The sequence below is a fragment of the Rhinolophus hipposideros genome (genome assembly GCF_964194185.1).
Source record: "Rhinolophus hipposideros genome assembly, chromosome: 26".
NCBI lineage: Eukaryota > Metazoa > Chordata > Mammalia > Chiroptera > Rhinolophidae > Rhinolophus > Rhinolophus hipposideros.
The window spans coordinates 2931444-2955138 of record NC_138072.1 but is presented as its reverse complement, the minus strand read 5'-3'; the positions used below and the strand labels follow the sequence as shown (position 1 = coordinate 2955138).

Genomic DNA, 23695 nt, shown 5'->3' with positions numbered 1-23695 from the left:
ACTTCCTGACAGACATCCCACAGAACAGGCGGGACATCCAACTTGGAAACATTTCCCACCCTCCAAGTACGCTCCTCCTCCAAATGTTTTATTTCCACGCTGACAGGCTAACTCTTTCCCAGTCTACCTTTTCCCAAACTCTAGAATCAGGCAACAACTTTTCTTCCGCTGTACACAGCACATCAGAAACGAGTTAAAGCCACATGGCCTTGCATCTGCGTTGGCAAATATGATCACTAGACCGCACTGCTGTCTTCTCTGGGCAGACAGGCCAAGGATAACGGTACATGTCACCACTTAGTACGAGCTTACCAAGATAAGCTGCCATGTTCTCACTTGTCTAGAGAAAATACATATGAATAAACATGTGACTTTGTATTTGAACTAAATTATAAAAGGAACAGAAAACAATTCATATTTCAAATATAATATTCACCATCACAATTAGTTAAAATTGCATATAACAACCACAAAGTTAATTTTTGAAATTATGTCTATTTGTTATGTTATTAAATCATTGGGGTGACCTTGGTTAATAAAATTATATGCTTCAAGAGTACAACTCTAGACTACGTCATCTGAAATCATATCTATTTAAAGGCCAAACATTATTCAAATGTTGTGTACTGCTTGAAATATTTCTATAGAATGTCGTACCTAACATTACGTCTTTAAGATTTTAAAAGTCTCACATATGCAAAGTCTATTAAAATGCACATATTTTATCTCACTCAAAATGAAAATATATCTAATAAATAATACTATTAATCTGGCCTTTTTTAACTCTCCCTTAACATACAAATGCACTCCTTTTCTCCAAAACACAGCAGCTGGGAATGAAAGGAAAGATTTCAAATGATCATTTTCACATCATATTCCATCATCTTTTCATCAGTTTTCCTAGCTTTTCTTTGAGCCCTGTCCTTTTACAAGGGGTCTCTTTTTAGATCAATCCATATTTCCATAATCCACACTGCTGTTCCCCCCTCTCCTCCCCAGGGTGGCCCAACCCCCACATCCAGAACTATGGCTTACAACTGCCATTAAGCCTTATAACAATAACAAGATAACAAAAGAACGGGTGGGGATGAGGCGAGCTGGCACCATATGTTGATCAAGTTAAACATTTCCAGCGCATAGACAATATTTTTTAAACTTCAAAATTTTGATAGTGAAGTGCCTACGTATCTACTTATTCTCCCCAATTGCATTTAAGGCTTAAATGTTAAACATCAGTAAACAACCAGGCAATATTATTTTAAAAGACCAAATCCATTAATAATGTACTGAAAGGGGGAGGGAAAATGGAAATAACCCAACCAAAAGGTAAGCTGGCGATTTATTGTTACTTACTGATTCTTGTAACCCACAAACAAGCCTCACTAAACTTACACCTATTCCTAAAATGAATTTTTCCTAAAAGGCATTTTTAAAAAGTGGTTTACAGTTATAATAAGCAAGATTATTTTGAATCAACATATTTCATGTGAATTAATTTTGACTTTATGCCAATTTTGAAAGATTTTAATCTGTCCATCAAGTAACATCTGAAAATGTTGTTCCTCTTGTTTCCATCCTTTGTTTCATAATTAATTTTAGCTTCTTTTTAAGTAAAAATAAAGAAAAAATTTTAAATGTCACATTCTGACCTTGCAGAGACTCTCATGCCCCTACACTAGATTTAATTTTTTTTCTCCCAACTTCAGAAGAATTGCTTCTGATTCAGCAGCCTATGTCGTGTCACCTTGAAAAAATTATTTGTCAACTGTTTCTCTCAAAGATTCAGAACCCTTTACAGGACTAAATTCCAAATTGACTTTGGTCAAATGTTTACTGATCAAGAAAAAGTAAGTTTTTGTGAAACCATATTTGTCTCTTTCAATCTGCAGCATATTATTATTTAATTTCTGTAAGTTGCTGAATAATGCCAGACCTTCCAGGATTGATGTGAATCATTTGCATAGTTGTACTAATTTCACTGCCATAAAAATAAATAAAAACCTCATCTCTAAGAGCTCATTAACGTAAAATCTGTTCATCCCTCAGCAGAAAAATAAGGTCATTTTTTTCAGATGCTTTTAAATTTACTATCTAAAATGTATGCAAAAATATTCTTTTCAATAGGAGTTTGCTAGATAGCATGGGTCTAGGTCTGTTTTCTAATAAATACCTCAGCTATAAAGCAAAATTTCTAAAATATCACTGTTTTTCCAAATTAGTTTCCCCATTTGCAATAAAATTTTTAAATTTTAGAAACAGAAAATATAAAGCAAGCATACAGGCAAACAAGAACGTAATAATACTACATCTACAAAAGAAATCTGGTCTATATAAAGATGGATAGAGAGAAAAGTGTAATTATGATGAAAATCTTAACTTTAAGCACTTTCCCTCATGCTGTCACTTACAATGTTTTATTTTATTTAATTCTTCATTTTTAGACACAAGAACATACAAAAAAGATAACACTACGTGTATCTACAAAGTATTGCTTGATAGAAATAATTGATATTTTAGGGTTAAGATAAACCACTGAATAAGTGTTTGGGATATGAAACAAAGTATTCATATCCCAAAAATTGTGTCAGTGATGACACAATTACTATTCTGTTAGCTTTACAAAACTTTATATCATTAAATATTTAAAATTCAATTTGTCTTAGAAATATGTGTTCTTATATGATGTATATACTCACAGGGGTAATGAAATAAAAATTTAACCATCGCAATTCAAAAACAAGTTCAACACATTTAATTCTTTCCAGTTGTAAAAACAAGAGTTGGTATAGAATGCAATTAAATTTTTTTCTGTGTCTGATGTGACCAACTGGTAGTTAAAAATGATAACTGAGTTTAAACAAAAATAAACAGTTTTTTAAAATATATAACCACAATCATTTAAATATTTATTTTGAAAGTATTACAATTTAATAAATTATTTTCAAATAATTTAGATCTTCTTTATGACTGATACGAGAAGCAAAATTTTAAAATGCACAGCTACCAATCTACCTCAATTTCAAATCAGAAAGACTTTATTCTGAGCAAATCTCTTTAAAAATCATTAAAAGAAAAACTACTTTTTGAAATGATGGATATGTAAGAAAATTGTTTAAAATAAAGAACAGGCATGCTTCCTAACCCATGCAAAGCAATAAGACATCATTGAACACGAAAAGAACATTGTATATAGTACTAAGTATATTCGTTTTGGGATCAGCTAAGTAGCTGGCTCTGAAGGGTAAGATTTAAATTTTCTTCTATTATTGTACAATACACTGTTTCTTACTGCTATTCCTCTCAGGATTGTAATTCAAACTGTTTCCTGATCATTTCTACCAACATAAGCTTAATTCATTGAATTTGTATTGTTTAATTAAAAATGATTATGTGACATGTGCACTTTTCTCAAAGCATTTCTAAACGCACTTTTCTCATCTAGCACGGGAACACATGCTAGGCTGTCAATATATATTGAATCGTAACTTGGCTACCCTTTTAAAGAAATGTGAGAAAGAGAGAAGGAACACACAAGACAGGTGGTCGTCAGGAACAGACATGACCCACTCAGTCTTCAGGCTGCCTAACCCTCTGCTGGAATTCAACTGCGTTCATTAATGTACAAGCGTTGGGCACCCAGATAATTTCGAAGACAGAATCCTAAAATACTGACTACGAAGCATAATTTAAGTCTATGCACCTCTTATCTTTGTATGCTATAAAAAAGATCTACCTCTGTGTCACCTCAATGAATGTGTACATTTTCTCTATTTTAGGAAGATGTAAACGGGATGGGTGGCTTTAGAAAGTCGTATTATGGGTGCTCACGAGGTCTGGTAGTCTGTTAAAATGCTTGAAGGTCTGTTATCCACCCCTCAGGGTTTGTGTGCTTTTTCCTCTTCTGTGAAGCAGAAGTTAGTTACTCAGTTTAAAAGTTATAACTAATGTGAGTGGTTAAGACTACATTAGAAACAATGTGTAAGGTAAATCTGTGTAAATGCTTTTGTTTTCAAATAGTTTTGTACTAAAACAGCAATTCTTGGGGGTTTTTCTGTGTTTTTTTTTCAACCACGATATTCCTGGGACTTATCGAGGAAGATGAAAAGCTATTACTGTTGTATTAACAATATGAATGGTTATTCTTACCGTGCGCCTCCTAGAAGCCAAAATTCTGTATCTTAACAGAATAATTGTCTGCTTACTCCTAACTGCATTATATCTTTTATTATTTAAGGGGGGGGTACAAAAGTTCCTCATTTATGGAAGAACTCTTCAATCATGTTATTGTCTATATTTACTTTTAAAGATTTTATTGTCACTTTGATTAAACACATGACCAAATTGTTGCTTCTTAGGCATGCATATATTTCATCTTCATCAAACATCCAAACTTTCTTTTTTTTTTTTTTTTTTTTAATTAATTTTATTGGGGTGACAATTGTTAGTAAATTTACATAGATTTCAGGTGTACAATTCTGTATTACATCGTCTATAAATCCCATTGTGTGTTCACCACCCAGAGTCAGTTCTCCTTCCATCACCATATATTTGATCCCAAACTTTCCATTAACTTTTTAAATTTTGCTTTCCCAAACTCAGACTCTGAATATAGAAAAAAATCAAACACTTCCAGGATATGTTTTATATCTAAAACTATCTTGGGGATGTCCTAAAGATTCCCCCCTTGAAATAATTTTTAAAAAACATAAAAATCAGAGGGATGTATTCTCTTACCTTATAAAATGAGACGTTAGAAATAATTTGGTTTGTTTAATGTTATTATTATAAGAGTTACATACAAAAAGCTTGCAAATCACCAGAGATTCTCAGCCTGCCCTTGGTTAATGTGTCTATGTAAATTTTATGAATATGAATGTTTCAGAAATCATACGCTGTATGGGAAGTTCTTGCTATCCAAAATATGTTTTACTTTCCAGGAAAACAATGATCACAACTCTTATGAAACTGTTCTGTTGAGTTTTCCCATACTTTTCAGAGTCCCAGCAGTGCTTTGCCTGATGATATTAGCAACAATAATATAACATTGCGAGCTGTAATTTCCGTTATTATTGAATATGTTTCCTTAGCCATAAGCTTACTTCTCTATTTTAAATTCCTGGCATCTTCCAGGCCAGTGGTTCTCAGCTGGCTACGCACACTGGCTGGCTATGAACTACAAAAATACATTTGTTCAGGCCTTAGTCCAGACTCACTAAACCTCTTTATTTGATATTCTTGGTATATTCTTGCTATTATATAGTATGTCTCAAGATTATTGTATGTTATACCTCTATGGAAATTTTGTTCCCCTGTTTTTATAGTTTAGATATAACTTTAACTGACTCCTTTGAAAAGAGGCTTACCTGTCGTTCATAGAGACATTTTATCTAAAATTGAACGGCTTTATTATCTTCATTTTTCATACAACAGAAAACAACCAAATTTCCTTTTCCATTTTTTATTTGTATTGTGAACCCTCACCAGACCTTTCACATTTGAAAATCATCAGTACTAAATTAACCATGGCCATTAAGTTTGTCATCTACAGATAGCTGGGTTTTGTTTCTCTGATACTTGCCCGAAGGCTCTGCTATAAGCTACAGCACACAGAGTGTGTTTCCAGAAAAGTAGGTCATTCTCAGAGCCTTGTGGAAAGGGCTGTTTCAGGTGTTCCAAACTACTGACACTTCAAAGACACAACTCTTGGGTACAAGGCTATCACCTAACGCCACTCAGGCAACTTTCAGGTCATGCCAGTGCCTGGGTCAGGATTTCCAAGACTCTTTTTAGTCAAAAAGCAGAACGTTTCATGACACTGTTAGGCCAAGGTCCAACAGAACAATAAACAATCGCATCATATTGAATAAACTGCTGGGGGAAATTTCATTGTTTGAAATATTGTTGATGCTGTTTTAATGATCTGTTTTCTGGACAGGTAAGAAAACTTTTTCTTCTCTTCCTAAGCTGTCTGTAACCCACGACAATTTAAACTCTGCTTCTACAAACTGAAATATAATTTTTAAGTTACATCTGATTCTCATTGATTCCCACCCTCCCTAAATTCAGAAACTCTTAACTAAGTCCCTTTACTTTTCACAGCAATACTGTATTTGCATCAGTTCAATGTAAAAAAAAAAAAAATCTATCTTTCATTTTACCAAGATATAACTAAAAAAAGTACATACACAATCAATGCCTAACTTAAAGGGTCATATTTGAGAAAGACCCTTGTTTAAGCAGCCACCTCAAGGCACTTTTAAGGAACAAGTACCTATGGAACCTACGAAGCCTTGCCAGGAAAACTGGCCTGATGACTGGCAGACAGAGTCCAGCCTTAGCGACGTTAAAGACTAGGAACCTTAGTCAACATTGTGACCCTGAGAAGAGAAGAATTCACTAAAGTTATCGGGAGTACATATACAGTCTGGGACAGATATTTTCTTGGACTTGGTTTCCACTTTAGGATAGCAAATAACAGGGGCTTTTTAAAAATCCAGTCTGAAATTCTTTATGAAAACTTCCAAAAAGAAGGTAAATTTGTAGACATAGTTTTTGCTCTACACTGCATGGCTCCAGATATGTAAAGTAAATTCATGGAGGCTTGTAGGCTAAATGAACACTCTTGGTGCACCTATATAAATAATCAGGCCAACCCTAATGGGACTCATCTAATATTTTTTTATCTAGAATAAACTTTCTTTGATATTATTATGGTTGCAAGACGTAGAGGAAGTCTATAGGGAAAAAATTGTGAAAGACTGAAATGGACCAAACGATCACGGGTTGTCTTCCATGGAGAACAAGCCATCGCCTGACACACTCTTCTAAGGGCTCTGTGCCTTTCATCGTCTTTACGCTATTTCACGACTGTAAGTTGAAGATAAATGACAGCAGTGCAAATGATATCTGTCCACAGACAAGTCTGATGGAGGGACAACTGATTTCCCTCCTCTCTCACCTCCCTTCACCCCCATGTAAAGAAGCCACTTTTACATCTATTTGTCAATTTATCACAGCATTCCTGATTATCTATATAATTGTGGTACTCTGAACTCTACTTTGAACAGGTTGTAATAATTTACTAGTACCTTCATTAACTAATGAGCTAAAAAAAAAAAACCTTCAGAATAAAAGTCTATGCATATTTGTATTAGAGTCATAATTATATCTTCTTTTAAAAATTATTCTTTAATACTAGTCTCAGAGACATTTCGTCTAATGGGGTAAACAAAGTAAAGAGATGATAGATCTAATAAATGCCAGAATGGGGAAAACATAAAATGCTGAAGGAACTCCCAGGAGGTCCATTCAATCCAGACGTGGGACATAAAAACAGCTTCTTGGAGGAAACGACCTCTAAGCTAAGACAGAAAGATAGGCAAAGGTGGGGTGCAAGCAGGAGCTTAGCATTTCAGACAGAATGTAAATGAAAGGTACATAATGAAACTACTGTTCACTATGAAATGCAGACAATTTTTTAATAGAGAAAGGAAAGGGAGACAGAGAAATATGAGGCTAAAGCAATAAACAAAAGACGTGAAACAAGGGACTCGATCTTGTTGAGAAGGCTGAGCTCTTCTTGAAGCTGTCGGTGGGGCACCCTGAGCTGGAGGCAGTCCTTACGACTGGAGTCTGGCTGGGAACACAGCTCTGCTGCTAACTAGTGTGGCTTCAGCTGTGTACCTGAAAACTCTGCAGTTGTTTCTTCATCTGTAAAATGGGAATGACTGTAGAGTCCCGTACCTCACAGGGGTGCTGTGAGAGTCCAAGGGGCTAATGCCAGTATTTAGAAAACTGCCCAGCACACTGTAAGGAATGGTGACGGTAGCATTTGCAGTATTTGACTCTACAGAGATCATCCTGTTGTCTTTCAGTTTGTTCTAGCTACACCGTGGAGAATAAATCAAGTCGGGGTGACTGACACTATTTCTTTGGGTTAAATAACATGCTGCTTTCAAATTATAAAGCTACTGAGAAAAAAACTATGATAAACATTTTAAAACAAGCACAGATAAGCAAGTAGGATTTAGATCAGCATCCCAAGCAGCAAAAACGAGACAGCTTAATTATTAATAGCTCATGCTTTTGATTTGGACAGAGTTGCCTTCAATTCTCAGTGCTGCCTGCTACAAGCAGTGTGATCCCAGGCAAGTTTCTTACTCAGCTCAGGGAGGACGGTTTCTGCCAGCAGTGAAGGGAGAGTTTCGAGGTAAAATGAATTATGCACATAAAGTACCTCGTACAGTACCCAGGACATCGTCAGAGCTAAATAAAGAGCTTTATGAGAATTATTATCACTGAAGCAGTCTCAGATCCAGTGAACAGGCTATTTAGGAAGGAGCAGACAGTTAGTATTGGAAAGTAGTAAAAGGTAAGAAGCATGGGAAACAGAGTGACTTGTGTCATCTGTAGTGCTCAGAATGGTCAGCAGGAAGCATACAGCAAAACCATTCTTCAAGGCCCTGCCTAGATCCCCACCTAAAGTTTGGTTTCTTTAGATTCAAAGTCAAGTCGTCAGACAAAACAGAACGGCTATGAGCTGGGCCCCTGGGGTTATGGAGGCTCATCACAGGATATGGTTAATTGCTTTCATGTTTTACTAAGTATGCGAGGGCTTATTCATGTTCCAGTGACCTCACAAATATGGAAAACAAAGCAACAATTCAGCCCCAGCTCAAAAATTCCTATCAGCCGCTTATCAGTCACAAAGAGGAACAGCGGTAGTTGGTCTCACGGAAAAGTTCACTGCAGCGGAATGTGCCCACTATAACCACGCCATGTGAACCCCAAGTTAGGAGTCTTCAGATGCCCTAGGGATTCTCAGGGGCCGTTGCACAGGTAGAAACCACACACAAAGGAAGAACCTGGCCAGGAGGTTGGTTCTTGGGTCCGTGGACAAGGGAATACTGAGAAAACCGAGAAGAGCAGCATTCCAAAACTGTAAAGGGCGTCTGTATGGCTCTAACCGATGTACACAGGCCCTGAGAACAAACCCAACCAAACTTCAGATGTCCAGACCATGTCTTCACTGCAAAGCCGTCTTTCATATACTTAAGACACTTATGAATCGATTCTTCCTCTAAAGGGCTGAAAACAAATTAGGAATGCATACCCTCTTCTTATGTGAAACAACAGTCACGAATTTCACTAGATCTAGTAAATTTTTAACATGCCCATTTAACGGCATTTTCAGGGTAATTGCCTAGTCTTATATATTGATTTTCACATGTAGAAAATTATTCTTCCACGATCTTGAAATCTGTATAATTATATCTGAATGAACTATTTTAAACGAAGACCTGTATCAGTTTTCATTTTTGTAAATTATGGGAATTATGAAAATCATGCCTGTGAATTTAACTTATGGTTAAGCTTGTATAACTTTATAATTTTAACAGGGACAAGATTGTTTTATCCCATTTCTTTGTAGACAAAAAGAAACCAGCTCATCATTTTCCAGAAAAAAGTGCTTATTTGTATCAAAATTTAAATTTGCATTTTTAACAATATATTATATAATTCACTTTAAAATGATAAATCTATAATGTAAATTTTGAAAGATTTTTTTCTACTCACATACATCATATCAAAATAATTCATCATTTTGGTCATACTAAATATTTAAGGACTATAAAAGACTATAATTTACAATGCTGATGAATAAATTCACTCCAAAGTCTCCCATTTTCTTTCAAAAAACTAAAGTTATAGATAAGAATTATTTTAAAATATGAAAATATTGTCAATTCAATTTATAAATGTAAATGATTCAGATATTACTGTAAGAAGAAGAGAACTGACCGTTTATTCACAGCAGTTACTACTCATTTCTAAATAGACAGAAACAATAGGAGTGTATTCGACAAAGTATGTTATTGTCAAGATTTTTTGACAGGAAATTTTTAAGTGTTTCCAAATATATATTACACAGATTAAAAAGAGTGTAAAAATATGCTGAAACTGAAAATATTCAGTTCCTATTAGTTTCAACATAAGGGCTTCTTCGTCACCCATCTACTTGGCAACTTTAAAAGATTTGTCACATGGGGGAGGCAAAAAATATATACACGTGACTTGTATATCTTTTATTATCGGTATATATTATTACAATTTTAATACAGTTTTTTCCTTTCTTAAAATGTGTGTACATTGTTTTGGCCCCTCTGTATACTCTGCACACATGGCTTTTTCTCTCTGAGTTGATCAAGAGGAAACACTTATAGCAACACATGTGGCAGTACCTCTAGTAATAGTAACACTAGTAATAATCACAACACTCCAACTTTAAATGTTCTTTAAAAATTATGTGGTTCCAACCTGGTCTCCAAAGTCCTCTGGGAATTTCCACAAGACCACCGGATCTGTAAATAATTGATACATGGCATTACACAGAGGCAAAAGAACACATTTACAGCAACAGGCTTGTTAAAACACTCTTAAAATTGTCAAAGCTACTTTTTTAATAATTTTAAAATTTTTCTTTAAACATTTAGTTGATGAGGTTCAAAATTAAATATTTTGATATTTTAAGGCTTTTAATGACCTTTGGAATAGGAACAAATAAAATTAATAACTTGCCCAGATTATTAAAAAATCATTATTTCTTTTATCAACTTACTTTTTTATTTAAATACTTTAGGTTTTAAAATTCTCAAATATAACTTTTCAGTTTTAACTGCATTAACATACTGGTTTTAGTTTGAAAATAAAAAAACATAAATGTGGTAAATATGTAATCAAATGTATTATAGCCCTCAGAGACTGGACCAAAAAAAAATCACCTTAAATTTCCATTTAAAATCCTAACAGTGCAATAATGCTTGCTTTATAGCAAAGTTCATATTTGAAATCCCATACGTGCAACTTCAAGTTGCCCTTAAGTGAGGCATCAAGCTTATTTAAAATATAATTAATATTTGCAGGGCATTTAGGGAATTTTTTCTAATATATTATGTCTAGTTATTCATAATAAAAATAAATGTTGTTTTATAAATATTCCCACTGGTTTTTCATTTTCATTATTTCTCACAATATTTCTCTTCCACTGTAATAAAAAGAAGTCCTTTTAATTAGCATTAATAAATATTTTTGTCATGTACTTATTTTTTAATTCTGTCAAAAAAAAACTTCTGAGTACACAAATGTGCTTTAAAAAGGTTAGTACACAATAAATCATATAACTTCTAAAACAGCCTTGGAACGCCCAAGATAAGTAACAAGTACCCCACATGACAGGATGTGAATTCCACTCCAAGGGAAAGGACTTGGTGAATCAAAGATCACTTCATGTACCCAGTCAGTGAAAAGTTATACCTCTATTCCATTATTTGCACTATTCCAGTTGCTTTTTAAAAATACAGTCCAAGGAAGCATAATTACAAGTTTTTAATTCCAAAACGGTATTACTTATTAAGTTCAAAAGAATTTACATCAAATATTTTAATTTATAAAGGAAAGAAAGCATGTTTTCTACAGTTAAATTTTCACCTATTAAAGAATAAAAAGTTTCTATATAAATTAACATAAATACAAAACATTTAAGACATCTTCCGTAAGAATCACACATGACAAATTTATAAAGATAATATTAAATGATTATGCCTTCACATAAAACAAAACACATACATTTCTGAAATGACCGGGATGTGCATTATCGCTCATCTAAACATACTCAGATATCAATGTCCTGTGGAAGGTTATGTTGAAAAAAATATGTGTGTGCGCACACGTGTGTGTTTATGTGGCAGTTTTACCAAAATGGTAACTATTGAGATTTGAATCTCAGAAAACAAAAGTGTATGATGAATTCTTCACGAAATTTTAAACAAAAGTTATTATCTTCAGAAATTAACACATAACTGATGGTCATATAAACAAATCATCATGCAGAAATGTAGAATAATCCTTTCTTATCAGGCATGGAGTTAAAGAGTTTCAATGTGAATATTTAAAATACCCTTTCAAACAACCTCCATTTTATAGTTACCATTTGAGAAAATGTTTGTGACAGATTTCTTACACTTCTATCTTAAAACAGGACATCTATGTCACTGCACAGCCCTACCGGTTGCCCTGTTTGCAGCATTCACCCAGAATGTTGTGCTCCCTCACTTTTCCTCACCCCTTACTATGCTGTTTAGAATTTCTATGTCGTCTGTTCTTTCAGAGGATGAACAAGTGAATACATGAAAATAGCACGTATTGGTTTAATCGCTTAGTGGAAAATATCCTATTTCTTTTCTTTTCATTAAATGAATTTTACACTTCAGCACCCCAAAATTTATTATAATCATGTGCATCCATATTTTGAAATGGATTAACTTAGTTACCGCCTATGTTATTGGATTTATACCACATCTGACACATCTTTGTAGCAACTTTTCACAAGCACTGCAAAGGAAGAAACAAAAGGACTCTGAGAAAAAAAATAATAATCCGATTCTCAAATTTATGCACAAAGACTGAATTTTCTGTTCCCTGAGGATTACTTTCCAGATACCAGATCTGATCTAGCAATGTTAGGTCAATCTGATGCTGATTTTCTGGGTGAAAGAATGAGAACTGCTGGCAGGAATTGTCATTGCCAGAGATGACTAATAAAGAGCTTCTGTCGGACGTCTGCTACTAATTCAAAAGACACCATATCTTACTTTAAAAGTAAGCTCTGCCACCAACAATCTAGAAACCAAATAAAGATGAAAGGAAAGACACAAACTTAAATTTTACATAAATATGGTCAATCTCTTATTTTAATGAGATAATGTCACAGTGTAGTAAAAAAAAATGTGCAAATTTTTATTAAATCAGTCAATTTGGAAGGAGAATATTTAACTTGTGCATCGCCACCAAAAGTACTTCAAATTCATGAGTAAGGCTTTTTGGAATATAAAGTGAGATAAATTCAGTAATATTTTATTTTCCTTTGCAAGCAAACCTTTCACATTTTCCTGGCCCTTAATTAAAAATTGAAATTAAAATAACTTAAAATACTAGTGTGATTCAACTACATTATTTTAAAAATGCAGAGAAAACTTGCTAATTTGCACAAATAATATTTACTTAATTCTGTAGGATTCATAGATGAGTATCTTTAAAATTATGCAACTGTGAAATCAGTTCAGAGACTGTATGCTTTTGAAAAGGTAGAATACATAATATTAGTAAGTATTTTGCTTGATTATAGCTTTCAGTGCTGATTCACCTATGTGGAAGAATCAGAATTTTATGAACGAAGAAATTAAGGCCAAAACAACGAGGAGTTTGTCTCAGTTATAATGTCAGACTAGAATTTTCTTAGTTGAAATCTAAAGAACAACTATTTTAAATAAGTTCCATAATCAATACACTTCTCAGTCCCATTTAACTTATGGTCAATTTTTTTCATTCCAAAATCTACGCAAAGCTAAAGACACAGGAAAAGCCTGTCGGATAGCATACAAAAAGAAAATGCCCAAGAGGTGCCTAGTTTTGGTGTAAAGCATTGTTTTAAACAAGGTATCCTGTTGCAATTCCTGAACTCAATTTGAAAATTCATTGGCTTAATATCAAAAAAAGTTCTTACTGAAAGAATGCTGACGTCTCTTGAATACAAATGAGCAAGAATCATTAAAGAAAATGTGGAATTTTTATTCTTTCACCTGTGAACTACACAAAGTAGGCTCTGTACAACTACACAAAAGAAGGGCATTTGAACTTACAATGCAATAAAATTTAATGAGTGTCACACTAAAAGGACAGGATACCACAGGACAATGTAAGGAAATCTCATCTAATTTAGAGAGTTACTAAATGACTTAGGAAGGAAAGCACACTTAAGTTACACCAGCAAATGATCTGGGCTGTAAAGTGGGCAGGGAGAACATTCCAGACTGGAGAAACAATATGCATGAAAGTCTTGGAGGTTTACAGGAAGCAGGATAATTTTATTTATTTATTTGTAATGTAACAATCTATCTACCAGGCATCAGGTACTGCGCTAGGTGCTGGGTATAAAGAACAAAACAGACACAAGGCCCTGCCCTCATGGAGCTGACATTCTAGGGAAGAGGAAGGTAAAACACTACATAAGTATGACGCATATAGCCTATTGGATGTTGATCAGTGCAAACGAGCAAAGCAGGATAATTTTAAAAACTGGAAAAAAAGAAAAAGTAACAGATTCAGAATGTAGAGTAGCAGACAATGTCAAGGGAGAAAGCTGGAGAGGCAGGGGCCAGACTAGAGTTTGAAATGTATCCTAGGTATCACAGGAAGCCACCAAAGCAGATGGTGAAAGAAGCCAAAAGAAAAAGAGCAATTAGACACACACGAAGAATGTAGCCAGAGCATGTGTGTGTGCGTGTGTGACCTTTTCTTTAACCATTCACCCATTGATGGACATCTAGGTTGTTTCCACATCTTGGCTCTTGTGAATAATGCTGCAATGAACACAGAGTGCAGATACCTTTTTGAGATAGTGATTTCATCTTCTTCCAATCTATACCCAGTAGTCGGATTGCTGGGTCATAAGGTAGTGCTAATTTTTTGAAGTACCTCCATATTGTTTTCCATAGTGGCTGCACCAATTTGCATCCGCACCAGCAGTGAAACCAAGGTTTGATTTAATCTTTAATCCATTAAATCAGAAATGGTATTGTTTAATTTCCACATATTTGTGAATTTTCCAGGTTTCCTCTTGTTACTAAATTTAGTTTCATACCACTGTGGTTGAAAAAGATACTTGGTATAATTTCAATCTTTTTAAACCTACTGAGATTCATTTGGTGACCTAACATATGATCTATCCTAGAGAACGTTCCAGATGTGCTTGAGAAGAATGTGTATTCTGCTGCTGTTGATTGGAATGCCCTGTATATGTCTGTTACCATCTGATGTAGAGTATGGTTCAAGTCTGACGTTTCCTTATTAATTTTTCTGTCTGGATGATTTATCCAGTGTTGAAAGCAGGGTACTGAATTCCTCTATTATCACATTGTTGTCTGTAACTCCCTTCAGATCTGTTATTTATTTGCTTGACATATTTAGGTGTTCTGATGCAGGATTAATACATAATTACAATTGTTATATCTTCTTGATGAATCAGCTGCTTTATCATTATATAACAACTTTCTTTGTCTCTTGTTACAGTTTTGACTTAGTCTATTTTGTCTGATCTAAATATAGAGACCTCTGCTTTCTTCTTTTGGTTTCCATTTCCATGGAATGTATTTTTCCATTGCTCCCTTTTGAGCCTGCATGTGCCTTTTAGCTGAAGTGAGTCTCTTGTAGGCAGCATATAGTTGGTTCTTGTTTTCTTATCCATTCAGCCACTGCATGCCTTTTCATTGGAGAATTTAGTCCATTTACAGTTAATTATTTGTAGGTAAGGACATACTACTGCTATCTTGCTAATTGTTTTCTGGCTGTTTTGTAATTCCCTTCTTCTTTTCTTGCTATTTTCCTTGGCGAATTGATGGTCTTCCATAGTATACTTTTATTCCTTCCTCTTTATCTTGTGTGAATCTACTATAGATTCTCGTTTGTGGTTACCCTGAGGCTTACTCGAAAACTCTTAGAAATATAACAGCCTATTTTAATCTGATAATAACTGAACTTTGATCACATACAAAACCTCTACCCTTTTATTCCCCTACACCCACACATTTTGTTTTTGATATCATGCTTTACCCCTTTTTATACTGTATATCCACTAACAAATTATTATAGGGATAGCTTTTTGGAGTACTTTTGTCCTTCAACCCTTATACTAGAATTAAGTAGTTAACAGATCACCATATTACAATATTTAAGCGTGCTGAATTTGACTGTATACAGGCCTTTCCTAGCGTGCTGTTTCTTTTCATGTATTCATAGTTAGCATCCTTTCATTTCAGCTTGAAAAAGTGCTTTCAACACTTATTGTAAGGAAGGTATAGAGTTGATGAACTAGCTCAGCTTTTATTCATTTGGAAAAGTCTTTGTCTTCATTTCTGAAGGACAGCTTTGCTGGGTAAAGAATTGCTTCCAGAGCGTTGAGTATATAATTCCATTCTCTCCTGGCCTGCAAGGTCACTGCTGAGAAACTTGCTTTGCGTGAGAGAATTTTTTTCTCTTGATGCTTTTAAAATTATTTGTCTTTAACTTTAGACAGTTTTATTATAATGTGTCCTGAAGAATCATTTTGGATTGAAATTTTGGGGTGACCTATTAATTTCAAGAGCTGGATGTCCAAATTTCTTCCCAGGTTTGGGAAGTTCTTAGCCATTATTTCCTTAAATTTAAGTTTTCAACCGCTTTCTCCCTCTCTTCTTCAGTGTTATATGGAATGTTTGTCTTAACGGTATCTCAGAAGGCCCATAGGCTTTCATCATTCCTTCTCATTCTTTTTCAGTTTTGCTCCTCTGAGTAGTTAATTTCAAATGATCTATCTTCAAGCTCTGATTCTTTTTTCGGTTTGATCTAGTCTACTACTGAAGCTCTGTATTGAATTTTGCAGTTCAGTCATCACATTCTTCAACTCCACAATTTCTATTTGATTCCTTTTTATGTTTGCTGTCTTTGTTGCACTTTTCATTTTGTTCTTGCATTGTTTTCCTGATATATTTAAGTTGTTTATCCAGATCTCTTGTAGCTCTTTATGCATCATTGGAATGATTATTTTGAATTCTTTGCCAGGCACTTCCTGGCTCTCCATTTCTTTGGGGCCAGTTTGTGGAGATTTACTGTCCTCCTCTTGCAGAGCTATGTTTCTCTGATACTTCATGATCCTTAAAGCCTTGCATAGGAGTCTGCACCATAAAGTGACTTCCACACGGGAAGACTTTCACATGCAGGTGGGAGCATAGTGAAGTGAGCTGTGGCCCCAGGTCTAGTGGTGCAGGGCACCAAGTCCAGGGGTGCGGAATGGCACCAGGTCTGGGGTAGTGTGGCAGCTCAGCAGCTCATGTCATTGGGTCCACAGAACTTACAATGGTGTATTCCTTGACAAGTGCTGCAGGGGATCTATTGAGGCTGCCAGGACTGAGCATTCCATTCCCTCAGCAGCGACTCCAGGGATGGCAGCTAGGGACCAGGGCACGCCGCAGTCGGAGCAGGAGCCAGCAGTGTCCTCTCGACTTGCAATACCATGCACTTTGCCAGGCTCTGGGTGGGGCCAAACTGAAGCAGGACCATTATGTAGTGCCCCAAAAGGCTGGGAAGGTTGGTCACTCACCCCAATATCCTTTCCCTGTCAGGGGCACTCTTTCTAGCTGGGGGGCTCCTTCTTGGCACCCACCAGTGCTGGCTTGGGGCTTGAGATGATGGCAAAATGAGGCTGTTCCTGCTTCCCCAGTCCCACTGTGTTGTTGAAGTTTCTTAACCGGACGCCAGAGCTCTCCCAGGGTAGTTGTTCAGAAAAGCTTCTAATTGTTGATCTTTGTGGGGTGTGGGGGAAAAGGCCGGAATCGTCTACTCTGCCACCTTGCTAACAACACACCACTAAAATTATAATTTTCACGGTTTGCCAAAATCATTTGCAAACACATCAATTATTGTAATTTTATATCTAGCCTAACTGAAAGAAAAATATTTGAGGAAACAACTCATTCCCTCATTTAGGGTCACCAATGACCTAGGTGAAGCCAAAGATCCAGAAAAATCATATCCTGCCATTTCCCCTTGGCATACACCCCAGCAAAACACAGGTTTACAGCACTGGTGGAAAGATGTCACTCATTCCAACAAGATAGTTGTAATAATCTCCACTGATCCACCCCCAAAAAAGTTATCATAGATTGTATAGCACTACAAACTTTAAGACTACCAGCAACAGTGAAAATAAAAAATTCACGGCTGAAAAGTGTTAAATTCAGACCATGTCTAATAATAATAAAGTATAGGTGTTTGCCCAAATCCTTTAAAGTTAACATATAGACGATAACACAGAATTTTAGCATATTCTTAAAGGCCTACTCCAGTAGTTCTCAGACTTTAGCTTGTAACAAAAGTGCCTGGAGAGCTTGTTAAAACACAGGTCTCTGGGTCCCATGTGCTGAACTTCTGAGTCAACAGGTCAAAGTCGGGTCTGAGAAACTGCTTCTCTAACAAGTTCCCAAGTGATACTGATGCAATTGATCTGAGGACCACACTTTGAGAACTAATAGCACAGACCATGTATCTCACAAGGGTTGGCATTATGTATCACATGTTAAAGAATTTAATATTGGTTGACTGAAAACATTCTTTAAAACATGGTAATGAGTAATTCAGAATTCCCTTTATTGTGTACATATTTTATTTGGCAGTAGCTCTATCTTCAGAGGGCTAGGAAGAAACTTCAACCATGACGATTATAGTGGGAGGTCACTATAGCAAGAAAAATGTTACCAAAATGTTTTGTAAACCATTTCTGTGCTCATAATTACTACTGATACTATAATTCTATGACTATATAACAATGTAAATAATTTTATTTCAAAATTAAGTGTCTTATGACATTGGAACTAGAAGATTTAAGGAACAATGATGGGGAACCATACCATACATGCAAAAAGACAGACTGTACTATTCCCTCTATATGCCATACACACACACTGGTAGCCTATCTCTAGGTAAGATGTATGTACCTTACCATCTAAGATAACTGTGAAAAAACGTGTTTTTTTTGTTGTGCTTTCTTTCACAGAATTTAAGCAATTACTTCAAATTTGAAGAACAGAAAGGACAGATGCCAATATCTGTGAATGCAAAAACTAATTTAAGGCCTCTGTGTTTTTTTTGTCTTTTGGAATTTTCAAAAAAAAAACAAAAGATTTGTTATGTATGGATAGAATCATAGAATTTTCTGAATGAGAGAGAACCTTAAAAGATTCTTTTTTACCCCCCATACTCAGGAAATTACACTGGAACCCATGTCTGTAGCCAAGACGAGAAAGAATGCAGATACCCTTGTTTGTAATACGACATCCTTTTTAAAACCTGCGGCGGCATAGAAAGGGCAGCACAAATAAGCCCCGTTTCCTTTACTTTGTTCACCTTGATGTTATTGTTCACTGAGTTTAAGGCATATTCACAAGTTCAGAAATCTTCCTTATTATCTGCAGGAGGATATTTTCAGCAAACCAAATACTTAAAACTTTTATAAATAATGGCATAATCCCATCAGACTTGCTCTGAATGATACCTGGAAATTTGTATGGGAAGAAACCTCGGAAGGATATGAATCACTAAAGGATTCAAATTAATACCCTCTCATTCTACAACTGAAATACTTCTTATAGGAGTTTGACTTACATATACAAAATCTTTAAGGAAATGAAATTGTTATTTCAAGATGTTTTATGAACAGCTGCAAAAATGTGAGGGATCACACTTTTACTTATTGCTTTACATAATATACGTATTTAAAATTAAAAGCACGCAATTTGGGAAATTTCTTTCACCTCTTAAAAATGTATATAAGCAGTGGTGCAAAAACATCTAGTGATCCTACTGAGATTATCTTCACTCTGAACAATCATTTGGATAATCAAAAAACTGGTACTGTAAAATTATTTTGGTGCTTTTGAAACTCAAACCATAAAAGCAACTTAATGGATAATTCTAGACTTTCTAAATGTTCTTCCCCAGAAATATATAAAATCATCATCACAACTCAAAACAATGAAGCTCTTTTTGTTCATATTAAGCAAATTCTAGCTAAGGTAATAAAAATGGAACTTCAAAGAACCTTAAGATATGTAATCCACAGCAGGTTAGATATATTATTTTCTGACTTCCATTCCTTTTAAACAAGACCTATTATAATAAAATGAAAACCTGCATCAATCACCTGATAGAGTAATTCCAAACTTAACCAAACAGGGCTAATGGGTGAGAATTGAATTGAAAACACCTTGACAAAGAAAGCAATTTCTTTTCTTCGCACTCCTCTGAAGCTGTGGGTGATCATGGTAATCGAACCATCAACAGTGAGGGGCCATCTGTCCCAAGGGCCCTTCATGAGGGTTTCTTAAAAAATCAACAACAAAAAAGGGAAAGAAATGCTCTACCACACATATGTTCAATCTTGATTAATCTATGACAAGAAACTTACAGCTGAGAATCAATGTTTTGACGTTTTTCAGATACCAATCACTAAAGCCAACACAAAAGTTTTTTTCCAAGAACACAGGGGAAAAAAGTTAATGGGTTGCTTACAAAAAGACGGTCTTTTATATAATATCTGAAAAACCTTTTAATCAACCGAGCTGATCATCATATTCTAAAGCAAGTGCTTTTATTACGATGATTGCCTTAAAGTGGGAGACAGGCAAAGGCCACACTCTAAGTTAGCACAGAGACTAGCTTTTCAGATTCTTGTTCTCATATATTCTTTCTACAAATATTTTATTCAATTAAAAAAAAGACACATTCATAGTCATGGCACTCATTCTATTTACCTCTTTGAACTAAAATAGATTTTCAAGCATTATATGAAACCTCAGAAACGTGACATTAATTGAACCTCCTAAAGCAGTTTTATTTTATTTGTAACATCTAAAATAATTTTCATATTACACCAAAAAAATAATTGCAAGCAGAAGTGCAAACCGAGGCACAGCTTTCCTTGTTTGATATACAGTTTGAAGTACAGTAACTGCTGGCACTCTTGCATATAGCAAATTCAGTTTCAATCATTTTGGAAAAAGCCAAAGTTGATAAATACAAGGTACTAGCTATAAAAGATGACTCAGAGTTTACTACAATGAACATCTGTGTGAGCGATATTAAAAATAACTATTAAAAACATTTAAAAACAAATTTTAAAATGAAAATACAATTACAAAACACAATATTAAAGAACCAAATTAAACCATGAATCCCATTTCTTTCTGAATCCTTTCAAGTTACAATCAAAATAAATGTAGATGAAATATAATTTAAGACTCAAACACATAAATTCACTGAGACTTACTATAAATAAAGTAATTCCTTAACTTACTTATCTTTGCATCTCTGGAGCGCAGGAATGGCTTCTGTGATCCCAGAAAGATAAGATAGATAGATCCCAGAAAGATAATCCTCAAGAAGGTGAGAGACGCAAGCACATCTGCCCTCGAGAAGGAGAAACACTCCACCCAGGTCTTACCAGACACGAGTTTGCAGTTCAAAATTACTATAGAAAATCCACAAGCCAACAGAAACAAAAAGAATTAGAACCCCTCATCAAAGCCAGAAGATATTAAAATGATATGAAATAGCGTATACAATGGAAGGTTTAAAATAGTTAAAGAATAAAATGAGGGTTCAAAACACGAGCAAATAATGAGACTACCAAAAGGCAAATTTTGAAAACTAGAACTTTAATGAAAAAAATATGTAATCTATGAAATTAAAAGCTCAGTAGATGAAATGAATAGCAGATTATATATGATTGAAGAAAGAAATAGTGAACTGAATTAGACACAAGAAATATTAAACAGAATCAGGCACTTAGACCAAAAAAAGAAATACAAAGGAGGTTAAAAATAATGGAGATTAGGGGGTCGGCCCAGTGGCTCAGGCGATTGATTAGAGCTCCATGTTCCTAACTCCAAAGGCTCCCGGTTCGATTCCCACATGGGCCAGTGGGCTCTCAACCACAAGGTTGCCAGTTCAATTCCTCGAGTCCCGCAAGGGATGGTGGGCAGCACCCCTGCAACTAAGATTGAACATGGCACCTTGAGCTGAGCTGCCGCTGAGCTCCCAAAGAGCTCAGTTTGTTAGAGCACCGGTTCTACTCCCGCAAGGGATGGTGGGCTGTGCCCCCTGCAACTAGCAATGGCAGCAACGGCAACTGGACCTGGAGCTGAGCTGCGCCCTCCACAACTAAGACTGAAAGGACAACAGCTTGAAGCTGAACGGCACCCTCCACAACTAAGATTGAAAGGACAACAACTTGACTTGGGAAAAAAAAAGTCCTGGAAGTACACACTTTTCCCCAATAAAGTCCTGTTCCCCTTCCCCCATAAAAATCTTTTCAAGAATAAATAATGGAGATTAGAATGATAATAGAAGCCTATTTTGAGTTCTGAAAGTCAGACCCAAGAGACTGAGATGTAGAAAACAAGGGAAGGATGGAGAAGAAATAATGACTGACTTTTCCAAAAATGGTGAAGGATATAAATCTTCAGATTTAGAAATCATAACAAACTCAAGCAAGATCTCAAGAAACACATCTAGATTCATTATAATGAAATTAAAGAGCACAAAAAGACATAGATAGTTCTAGAAGCACCCTACAGGAAAAGACAGAACTCTTAATCTCTAAATATATACAGATAAATATATATCATGTTTCCCCGAAAATAAGACCTAGCTGGACCATCAGCTCTAATGCGTCTTTTGGAGCAAAAATTACTATAAGACCCAGTCTTATTTTAATATAAGACCAGATTTTATATAATATAATACCCAGTCTTATATAAGACCGGGTCTTATGTAATATAATGTAATATAATATAATACCGGGTCTTATGTTAATTTTTGCTCCAAAACACGCAGTAGAACTGATGGTCCAGCTAGGTCTTATTTTCAGGGAAATATGGTAGATATAGATACAGATATAGATATTTAAATATATATATATATATATATATATATATATATATATATATATATATATATATATATATATATTTAGAGATTAAGAGTTACCTCTTTTCCTGTGGGATGCTTTTTATATACATATAAAATTACACTAACAACAGACTTGTCCATAGCAGCAATGGAATCCGAAGATAGTGAAATATATTTGAAACTTTTGAAAAAGTATTTTTGCCTTTTGAGAACTGTGTAAACAGGAACGTGGGAAAAAAGAAAGATATTTTTGGAAAGACAAAACTTGAGAGATTTATCAAAAACAAACCCTTGCTAAAGCAATGTCTAAATATTATAGAATCAATCAGAAAAAAAGAATAATTCTCCAAAAGAAAAGTGTGCACATAAGAAGTAATATATTTCATGTACCCAGATATTTATACAATATTTACTGAAGCATTGTTTGCAACTACCAAAGTCCTATAAATAACCTATATGTCCATTAGTATGGAAAAGGTTGTATCATCATCATCATCTTCATCATCATCATCATCCCATGAAATACTATACAGCTTTGAAAAAGAATAAAGCTTTGAAAAATTAATTTGTTCATATGAAAAGAAATCTCTGAAAGATACTGTTAAATAAAAACAAGGAGGCAAGACAAGCTCAGAGAGCTAAGGGAGGGCAGGCCCGACACGAGGACCTTGTAAATCATAAAAGGAACTGGGCTTGCACTCTAGGAGAGAGAACCACGTGACAACCGGGTCGGATGAAACTCAGTGTGCTGCCTAGAAGTGGGAAGGCCTCACAGCCCAGGTCCAGGGAAAGCAAAGCATTTGGAAAGAGGGAAAAGAGAAGATGGGATTTCAAGAAAGGGGTGTGGCGTGTGTTGGAGCATGAGTACATGCTTGGAATTGGGAATACACTTTATTTGTGTGAAAGACAGGAGGCCTGGATGGAGTAGAAAATCCATACTGGAGTGTGGTGGGAAATAGGATGGGGTCACATACAAAGCACAGAATTTTGCTGCACTGACGTGTCGTAGTCTGGAGTCGTGTTGTGTGAAAAGGGGAATATTTTATTTGAGGCATAAAATACCTCCATAGTTTGAAGCGTTGGGTTTTGTTAGTGTTATCAGTGGGGAGCCCCGGACATGCTTCTGTGAAGGGAGGCA

General features: G+C 35.2%; 1 protein-coding gene across 3 annotated transcripts in view; it reads right to left on the bottom strand.

The window, feature by feature from the left end:
- Positions 1-23695, bottom strand: part of DENND1B (DENN domain containing 1B) — a 164213-nt gene that overhangs the window by 113059 nt on the left and 27459 nt on the right. For all 3 annotated transcript variants that reach the window (XM_081039324.1, XM_081039325.1, XM_081039323.1), the window contains exon 3: positions 10318-10361. In XM_081039324.1, the coding sequence (XP_080895450.1) occupies positions 10318-10361 (44 nt within the window). The remainder of the gene's footprint in view (positions 1-10317; positions 10362-23695) is intronic.